We start from the raw sequence: 10,016 nt of genomic DNA, 5'->3' as shown, positions 1-10,016 counted from the left end.
GGAATTCAAAAAAAAAAAAAAAAAACCCACACCATTTTTTGTGGGTTGAGTCCATTTATATAGAAGCCCAGTCTGAGCAGTAACACATTTACCTACACATTCACACAGCTGTCAGTTAATTCAACCTTCCCACTGTCAACGGTGTCCGACAGCAGAAGCCAAAGATTCAATCAGCTAACTGTTGACAACTTCATCTGTGAACTCAGACGCAGCTAAACAGACAAAGAAAAAGGCCAGAAGAATGTAGCCCTTTTTTTTAAAAAAAAAAGTGGGCCACATCAAACGGGGTGGAGTTAAAATATTAACTGACACTAAATATTTTTGCTCCAAATCTACTATGCTAGAAACGGGCCTTAGAAGTGTTTAGCCCGCCACAAGAATTAATCACAATCGCAATCTACTAGTGGATCACAAAGGAACTGCAAGTAGATCATGAGCAATTAAAATAAAAAAAATAATAAAATGTAATATAATTCCATTGTGTGGTATTCACCATATAGTGTAAAAATTTACTTATATAATACCAGACAACTACATGTATTTAATTCACTACTGCAAGATATATTGCACATGTAAAGTATGTTCCAGTAAAAGTTTTAAAAATATATTTTTAACCACTTTTTTACATGTTAAACATTGAGATTTTACATTCAAACAGTCCGTTTTAAATCGGTGTCACGACCTCAGACACTGTTAACGGTAACTGTGTGATTATTCCCCAGGTTTTAATTGAAAAAATAACAGAAATGGAAGCGTTCACACGGCGGAATTGCTGCTGTCGGTTTCAGATGCATTTGACATTCACGTAATATTAAGTCGTGGTATCAGCCGAGACTCTCTGATGCACTGGGTTCAGAAAAAAAAAAAAAAAAAAACCTGACACAGCTTTTCAAATAAACCCTGATAACCTCTGATCCTGAGCCTCGGATTTGACTCGGGAAGAAAGTTTTTAATACAAGTTTTTCTTTGTTGGTGGATTTTTCTCTTTAATCTCATCTGCTACATTTTGGGACATTTTGCTCAAAGGGTTTTTTTTTTTTTTGCCATGCAGATTATGCTACGCCTGAGTTTTACATTATGCGAGTGGATAAATTTAAATATCTGCAGTCAAACCATCCATAGCAACAGACAGGGCACAAAAGAGGTGAAGACAGGGTGAGGTGGTCAGTCAGCGCTGATGCAGGCGGGGGGCAGTTAGCTGTGTTCCTATTGGCTGAAGTGGTGCAACTGCAAAGGTTTCAAGGTTGAGTCACTGAGTCAGACATCAAAAAAAAATTTTTTTAAATATATAAAAAAAGACTTTGCTTATTGTGTCAAATATAGTTTTTTGGTAAAATGAAATTAATTATGATTAATTTATTACAAAGCCTATAATAAAAATGTTGCCACATTATACCTAACAGTTTTATTATTTATGATGATGATAATTATGACAATAATAATTATTATTATTATTATTTTGCATCTTTAATAACGGACAGTATTTTCAAAATAAAATTAAGTTAGGTTCATAAGAAGTCCAGCTCCCAGGTTAAAAAAAAAAAATAAGTGAGGGTTAGACCAGCGGTGGCAGAGATGAAGACGCTGAGATTTTTTACTGAGTGACTACGATAAGCAGAAATAGAGATGAGCAGATCAGAGGCACTGATAAGGTTAAGCAGTTTGGATATGGAGTCAGAGTGTCAAGAGATTTAGATGAACTAAACTGAGGACAGACCGCGGACGTAAAAGAGACGGATGGGACTTTAATGCTAGGAACGAGAGGGAAACCAGAGACGGCCCTGAGAAAAGTCATGGCTGTAATGAAGGAGAACATGAAAACGGTCGGTGTGACAGTAGAGCGGTGGAGACAGGGAGTCAGATGGAGGCGCTGTGTTGACCCCTGAAGGTAACGAGAGGAGGAATTTAAACTGATATCTTTTTTTACCGGTGTTGGTCTTTAAATAATATCTGTTTAGATGAAGGTGTTATGAATATTTCATTTTTAAATCTATTTTTTTTTGAGCAGTAAACTGAGATAAATGTAATTCCCATATCGGCAAAAACTTTGGAAAAATCTATTTTTTAAAAGATTTTTAAAGATAAGTAAAACTTCAGAGTTTAGGGTCTGCAAATTCAAACAGTGGCTCATGGACCACGCGAAGATCAAAGTGAGAGTAAAGAGAATATTACAGTTATGGTAGACCAGGAATGCAACTGCGCTCAAATGCCTAGCAACGTTCAACCCACAATGCATCACTCGTGTGCCTAGAGGTGATTGTTATCCATTACCGCGTCACTCTGAAGGCAGAAAGTTATAATTATGGTTGGAAATCATCAGCTGACCTTTAGATGAAATGAAAAAAAAAATTTCTCCCTCCAAACCAATGTCTTTATCTGCAGAATGTGTCGCTGTGCTATATATAAGACGAGCTCTGTCAAACACTTTAAAAAATGAATCTGATTAATCACAGGATAGCTGACAAATAATCGTGATTAATCTTTTAATTTCCAAACATGACTTTTTTTTATTTTAATATCCTACTGATCTCATTAAGACTGGTCTGAGACGAGCCTGTAGATGGCGACAAAATGATTGTATATGTACGTATAACGTGTTCTGCCGACGCGAGAAAAACAACAAAACAGCCATCGTGGGGAAGGGGTTACGTTTTAAAAAACACTGAATGTTTTTCAATATATTCATATTGTGTAAGTACTTCCTGTTTACAGACCATAGAAAATATTCATATTCTAACTGAATGACCCCGGTTAAGGATGTTGTTTTACGATCCGCAGCTGAAATACACCTAATGTCGAGTCTGTTAAACCGAGTTAAAACTTTTAAATTGATCTTCTGACTATCATCAAACCTAATTATTCTATTTTACCTTCAGAATTCACCACATTCTCCATATCCTTGAGTTTCACTCTCTGCACACAAGCAAAGCCTTTCATTATCGGAAACTTGTTTCACTTCCTGTCACTCACAGACGTGAATCACGCTTGGAAAATGTCGGGGTCAACTCAGCTTTAGACAATCAGTGCTCGTCAAAGATGGGCTGGACGAAAAAAACTCTCAGTCATTATTCATCATCAGTCTGTTTCTTTGACATCGGTCTTTTCATTTGCTTTATAAATTATGCATCCCCCGCGTTGATTGTTGCTGGAATGGACTTGACCTTGTAATGTAACTTTCCATCCCGTGAGTCGGTATTTTGTTGACACATTGGCGTTGGAGTCGGAAGGAAGTGCTGTTGTTGTTGAACCACAGCCAGGAAATGGATTTTTTTTTTGACACAGTATCTCCGGGTCTGATTCATCTGTCCATACAGCGGCTGCCATTAAATGATCATTTGCACATTGATTTGTTGTGCCGATATCGAGCAGGTGAAAATGAACACAACAGTCGATTGGATTTCATCCGTTGATTCGTAATTAGCTGAAGCTGCGAGATCGCTAAGGTTATAAATGACGACTAAAAAGTTGCTCTAAGACAGTGTTTCTCAAAACTTTTTTTTTTTTGCTGGGGACCCATATTTTAAAAGTCAGAAACCTTCGCGACCCAAGTCAATAAACATTATTGTAAAATCCTGGGAAACATGATGCGAGACGACCCAAAAAACAACGGTTGCGACCCACCTGAGGGTCGCAACCCAGTCTTTGGGAATCAATGCTCTAAGAAACTATGACCTACTTCAAAGATTAAAAAAAAAAGATTCCTATAATCAGAGTTGAACCATTGACTATTAATAGAAAATTAAATTTTATATTTTCAAAATAAAGCTCCAATCAGCATAGTCTTAAAAAATGAAATGAATTAATGAAATTTAAAAGTTAAAATTAAAATTAAATTAAAAATGAAAATGTGCAGGCACAGAGGCATTAGCTGTAGTGGAAGGTATTTTGTCGTTATGGTTTTGTTAAACTCCTGAACCTAAAACCTGCTGCTTTACAGCTGATCTGTCGTCACATCTGTCTGTTAAAACACGTGCCGACGGCAGACAACGAACCACCATCGTCTCTGTTCAACACCCAGTGTTTTTTTTTCTCCTCTGTCTTCCAGACCTGATCCACTGCACCAATGAGCTGAACGTCAGCATCCCACACCTGGCAGACACGGTGCTGGAGCGGACGGCCAGCAACAGCTGGATAGTGGTTTTCAAAGCGCTCATCACCACGCACCACCTCATGATGTACGGCAACGAGGTGAGCTGATTGGACGCCCGCAAAGTGGGAGCGCCCTGGAAGCGCTTGCAGAACACAATTACGAGAAGAAAATAACAGTTTGTCATTTGGGAATAGCTGGCTTTTTTTTAATGAGACCCGAAAACAAACAAAACCATCTCCTCAAACCACTGCCTCGGACTTTATGAGGTTATAAAATCGATTACAGCAATAACAGTCATCTTCTTCATCTACCACCGCCAACGACCGTTCACTGATACATTCGCATTCAGAACCAGCGGAGGTTATTTTGGAGTCAGCGATAACTGTTTGACCAATCATTTTTACAGGCATTTACGCTCAGTGTTTCTATCCGAAAATATGAATAAATTCTCAGTGACTCGAGGCCGAAAATCAGGTCTGTTTATGTTGTTTGTTCAAGAAAAAAAAAACACTTATTATTAGTATATATATTAGTGAATATATTAGTGAATAGTACTCAACATTGTTGTTATATTCTTATAAAAAAAAGAGAGAAACGATGGGAAGACACAGACTGAAACCAAAGACTCAAATGCTTGTTTTAAAATCCTGAAGCAGTCGTTTCTTTTTTACAACCTCGAGGCTCAAAAAACTTTAGATTGAAACCAATAGGCCACATCCAATTCAATTCCCGTGTACAGTCCACAGACAGTACAGACACCACAGACGCTCAGTCGTGAGCACCATCACTGAGCAGTGTGGTCCAGCAGTCGTAACAAAAGCCCCGCAGCTGGGGCTGCGAACAGAGCAGGACATTGCTGACTCGGACATCGCTGTCACGGCGACAACTCGATGTGACCGGCTGTAGAGACCGCATTATCATGGTAAAAAAAATACAACATCTAACATAATGTTTTCAAAGTCCATCCATCAGGTTGATGAATAGACATATTAAAGCGTAAACACTTCTGACTGACCTTGGAAATGTGCACCGTGTGTGAAATACCATCCATGCTGCACAACACGTTTCCTACAATGATCTGCCGACTGCTGGTTATTTGAGTCCACGACATGAGACTTCTCTGCTGTTACCATTAAAATTCAGTTGTTCAATTTTTGCTTTTATTTTATAATCATTTACCAAACTATTAACAAATCAATTATTGACTTTAATTTGGGGTTTTTTAGTCTTTTAGTGAAATTTGTTCGATATGTAAACGTACGACTGTGATTAGTCATTTATTCCATAATCAATGTCTCTCACAGTGTTTTGGTGTATTTTGGTGATGTGTAAAACATTAAAATCTCATTATCAATTTGAGGTTATTTATAACTTAAATCAAAAAGACTATAACGTAGTTTTATTCCAAATATTTTAAAGTAAATAAAGTCAAACTAGTCATCGCAAAATAAGTATAGAAACGATCGTCCAATAGTCATCGTCAAAGAACGAGAAACAGAGGCCGGGGCTGAAAGTACGACAACAACAAAGCTGTGACGACTATGAAGATAATCATGGGTTTAAGCAGTGGTTCCCAAAACGAGGGGCCAGCCCCACCCAGGGGCCCAAAGCTGTTGTGCCTCAAAGCCAACATCATCTGTGTCCAGCTCAGTTTTAACAACGTCAAAATATCAGTTCGATGACTTTACGTCAAGAAAATGCTTCCTGTTGGCAACAATGACTGTCCACAAATGGAAACACACACACACACACTTGGACCCAGTGTAACTGCGTGGACATTACCCTGATATTGTCAGTGAGCAGGAACAGATAAGTCACTAACGTCTTTCATCTGTTTTCTCCTTTTTTTATTCCTTCAGAGATTGATGCAGTACCTGGCCTCCAGAAACACGCTCTTCAACCTCAACAACTTTCTAGATAAGGCTGCATTACAAGGTGATTTAATGCCACGGGGGCTGTTTGTAAACTCAGCAGTGCTGCACATCCAACAAAATGACTTTATGTCCCCACTCTCCCTCCTCCCTGCTCCTGTGACTCCATCAATGAACCTCTTTGAAAAGAAAAAACTAAACTACAGTCTGTGATTACAAAGCTACAGAAACGTGGGTTTTTTTTTGCACAAAGCTGCAGGAATTGAAAAAAAAAGGGGGGGGAGAATAAAGTCAGTGAGTAAATAATTAGAAACAAATCAATTCACTGACAGCAAGGCAGGAGTCGCACCTACAACCCTGGGGTTTCTGAAACAAAGTGAGGGTAGAAATGGTGCATTGTTGCAGCTTTTCAACAGTTAGTTTTTTTTTTGTTCACGGAGGTAAAACTCAAAACTGTCTGCAGCCGTGAGATGGAAAGGCTCTTAAGTGATTGGTAAGTCCAGTCAGCAGGACGATGTTGGCAGAAGACGACAGTCTGCTTTACTGTATTTGCAGTTGGATTTAGTTCACGGTCTTGTACTCGTCTCAACGCCGGACAATAACAGACAGATGAAAAGACGCCGCGCCTCCAGGAGCTAATGTCACGGAATACAATAAACCCTGATGAGACGCTGCACTCACTCCACTGCTCTCGCCATGAGAAGGTGATAATAATATAAATGATAGATGACAGGGAATTCACATTAGCAGTGAAAAACTCCATAGTCTCTAACTCAAGGTCAGTGGAGTTCAGCGCATGGAAGTAAAGGCGTAACTGTATCCCAGTGAACGTGGAAAACAAAATATGAAAGAGTTCTTTAGGATAAAACCAGTGGCTCATAAGCATCTGAGTCAGCGGTGCCCAAAGTGGGGGGCCGGGCTCTCACAGGGGGGCACCAAAAGGGCAGGTTGAATTTAATTATTTAATTGCAGGAAAATTTAATGAGAATAGCAGTAGGATTTTTTGCTGTTTTAAATTAATTTTGGAAAAAAATATTTCTTCAAAATAGTGGAGCGCAGCAGAACACGTTCAGAAACCTCTGAGTATAAATTATAAATAAAATGACTGGATTAATTTGTGTGCTTAGTTCACAGAGGAGCTGAGATGTTCTGATTCAATTTTAGATAATATTCTATGATTTATTAAATTCAAAATGTCAACGGAAACAGAAACAGAAGCTGAAGTCAAGGCTTAGAGGAAAAGTGTCGATGTGATTGGTCCCTAACTGCAGTGCCCCCTATCTGCTACCCCAGGTTACAACATGTCAACGTTCATCAGACGCTACAGCCGCTACCTGAATGAAAAAGCCATGTCTTACAGACTAGCAGCAGTGGACTTCACCAAGATGAAGAGAGGGTAAGAAACACACACACACACACACACACACACACACACACACTGTGTCACAACTGCACACACAGTATAAAGGCATGTTTGACTTAGCTAACACTAACTAGCTCATCAGTCTTCAGGCGCAGACACGTCCTCTCATTAGCGCTTCCTCCCTCCCACTCAATCTCCCAGGAAACACAAAGACGACGACGACGAGTCCCCGCGGTGTCACATCACTGTTACAGCAGTTATTTCTAGTCACAGGCAGAAGTTTTACAACTTCAGAGTTTATTTTTTATGCTAAAGACCATTTGGGAGTCAAACTAACTGGTTCTGGTTCTGCATTTGACTTCCCGGTCCCTGCGGTGGAAACACTTACTCCCCGGTACTGGCATTTGGAAAATTATTTAAATTAAATTATGAATAAGTATCAGTTGTTGGAAAATTATTTAAATTAAATTATGAGTAGTATCAGTATCAGTAATAAAGTTGACGTTTGCACAGATTAAGTCAGACTTTTAAGACACACATTTTCACCCAAACATTAGACAGAATAATAAGATTATGGCAGAATATTATTCTTATGATACTGTTGACTCTCAGAGGCAGGAGTTGAGAGTCCGATGTCTCCAGATTTCCTGTGTTTTGTTTTTTAATTTCTGTGCCATTTTATGTTAAAATCCCAATATTTCCCTCTGCACATAAACCTTTGCCTGTGTTGTTTACCAGAGCCGACGGTGTGATGCGCACCATGAACACAGAGAAGCTGATTAAGACCCTGCCTGTGATTCAGAACCAGCTGGACGCCCTGCTGGACTTCCAGGTAGACATGACTTAGCAAAACCAACGCCGGCGTGAGGCAGACTGTAGCTGTGACTGGATCATGTTCCCCCCCCTGACCTTACCTTCATCTCCTGTCTGTCCTCTGTCCTCTGTCCTCCAGCCCAACTCCAACGAGCTGACCAACGGTATCATCAACACGGCTTTCATGTTGCTCTTTAAAGACTCCATACGGTTGTTTGCTGCGTACAACGAAGGCGTCATCAACATGCTGGGTAAGACAAACACACAGGAGTCGGTCACTGTTAGAGCTGCAGTGAAACAACAACAACAGTCAGTGTCTACACTCCGTCCAGCTGTTTCCTCCTACTGTCTCTCAAAGTTCAATTAAAGACTGAGAGAAAGCGTCAGCCGTTAATTATTAAACCAGTGAGGAGGAACAAACCATTAGCTTAGTCTTTGCTGTGAAGTTGAATAAACGATTCATTATGTAATTGACCTGATTTTAATTATGAGGCAGAAAATGTATGTCATGACCGAGTGGCTCGGAAACAGTAGGAAGAATTCCACAGAAATAATGATTAGTTGTTAAATTCCAATATTTTTTCTTAGGACATTGAATGCATCACGGGCTTACCTTTGCCTCTGGTTTGTTAGTTGAGCTAACCTGTGCTAACCTGTGCTAGCCAGATGCAGGTTATGCATCCTTCGCGCTCTGTTTAGCTCTGCTAGCCATCAAGCTAGGTATAAGCTACGAGCTAATCATAAATTAGCTTAAATAAACTGTGGTATTAACAAACACTGAGTAACCAAAATGTTACCTTTAACTTATCACAAGTGGCTGCTGGGAATTCAAAACAATTAGGGTTAGTTAATTTATTGTTGACTAGCCCAACAACATACAGATTAGCTACTTAGCGTAGCTCGTTTGTGCTGCCAAAACAACAACGTTAGAATAAATTTGTGATTAGCATAACAGTGTAATTATTAGCCATTTAGCTTTGTGTTCATTTGCAGGGCAGCCTTACAGCAAAAAAGAGATTGGAGATTAGGTTTTATTTTTTACTAAGATGCTAAAACATGACTGGATTTCCTTATTTTTCCTTTGGTTAAACGTAAGGTTGATCATCACTACTGCGTGTGTCATTATGTAAATTTGTGGATTTTGTCATTGGACGTTGGTGCAGTGAAATGAGGGCAGCACAGAGAACCCAAATTTACATGGACCATTTCCAAATGACTGAGTCTAATTGTGTTTAAAAACTCAATATTCTCTTTGGTTCAGTACAATAGAACGACATGATTAACCATGAACTAAGACCATTCCTGCCCAGTGTCTGACATTCTGCCAAACATATATCCTCTAAATCGCTGCCGTTGCAATTTGCTAATTACACCTGGTTCTTATACTAATTGTGTTTTTTTTTTCTTCTTCAATACGCAGAGAAATATTTCGACATGAAGAAGAACCAGTGCAAAGAAGCCTTGGAGATCTACAAGACGTTCCTGAACAGGATGACCAAACTGTCAGAGTTTCTCAAAGTGGCAGAGGTAACGTCTGTTTGTCCGACTGGTCCTCCTCCGTCTCCTCGGCGGAGGAGGAGACGGGCACACACCACTGGAGGAGGTGGTGGTGGTGGTAATATCCGTCTGGAGCAAAACTCAACAGCCATCTCCGCTCTCCTCTCCTCTCCTCTTTACGTAAATCTACCGCTCTCTCCTCGCGGCCGCGGCCGTAAATTCCACTTCAACCTGTTGAGATTTGCTCCCGACACCTGTGACCCTTGGGATCTGATTTACAGTCCATACTTTACGACCTCTAAGTGACTGTAACGCAGCGTCCAGGGGCTCGCTAATCTTTTTCCGGTTCCTCTTTTCTGCATCTATAGATTTACTCCTGTTT

At 39.8% G+C, this 10,016-nt stretch overlaps 1 protein-coding gene across 5 annotated transcripts in view; it reads left to right on the top strand.

Moving 5' to 3' along the window:
• LOC103395519 (phosphatidylinositol-binding clathrin assembly protein-like) overlaps positions 1-10,016 on the top strand; it is a 29,421-nt gene that overhangs the window by 7,289 nt on the left and 12,116 nt on the right. For all 5 annotated transcript variants that reach the window (XM_008333248.3, XM_017041680.2, XM_017041679.2 and 2 more), the window contains exons 2-7: positions 4,046-4,188; positions 5,950-6,025; positions 7,255-7,357; positions 8,063-8,156; positions 8,277-8,388; positions 9,558-9,664. In XM_008333248.3, coding sequence (XP_008331470.1) covers positions 4,046-4,188; positions 5,950-6,025; positions 7,255-7,357; positions 8,063-8,156; positions 8,277-8,388; positions 9,558-9,664 — 635 coding nt within the window. The remainder of the gene's footprint in view (positions 1-4,045; positions 4,189-5,949; positions 6,026-7,254; positions 7,358-8,062; positions 8,157-8,276; positions 8,389-9,557; positions 9,665-10,016) is intronic.

Source organism: Cynoglossus semilaevis, chromosome 19 (assembly GCF_000523025.1).
Source record: "Cynoglossus semilaevis isolate Cse_v1.0 chromosome 19, Cse_v1.0, whole genome shotgun sequence".
Lineage (NCBI taxonomy): Eukaryota > Metazoa > Chordata > Actinopteri > Pleuronectiformes > Cynoglossidae > Cynoglossus > Cynoglossus semilaevis.
Note: the sequence above shows the minus strand (reverse complement) of the source record. Positions and strands in the feature narration are given on the sequence as shown.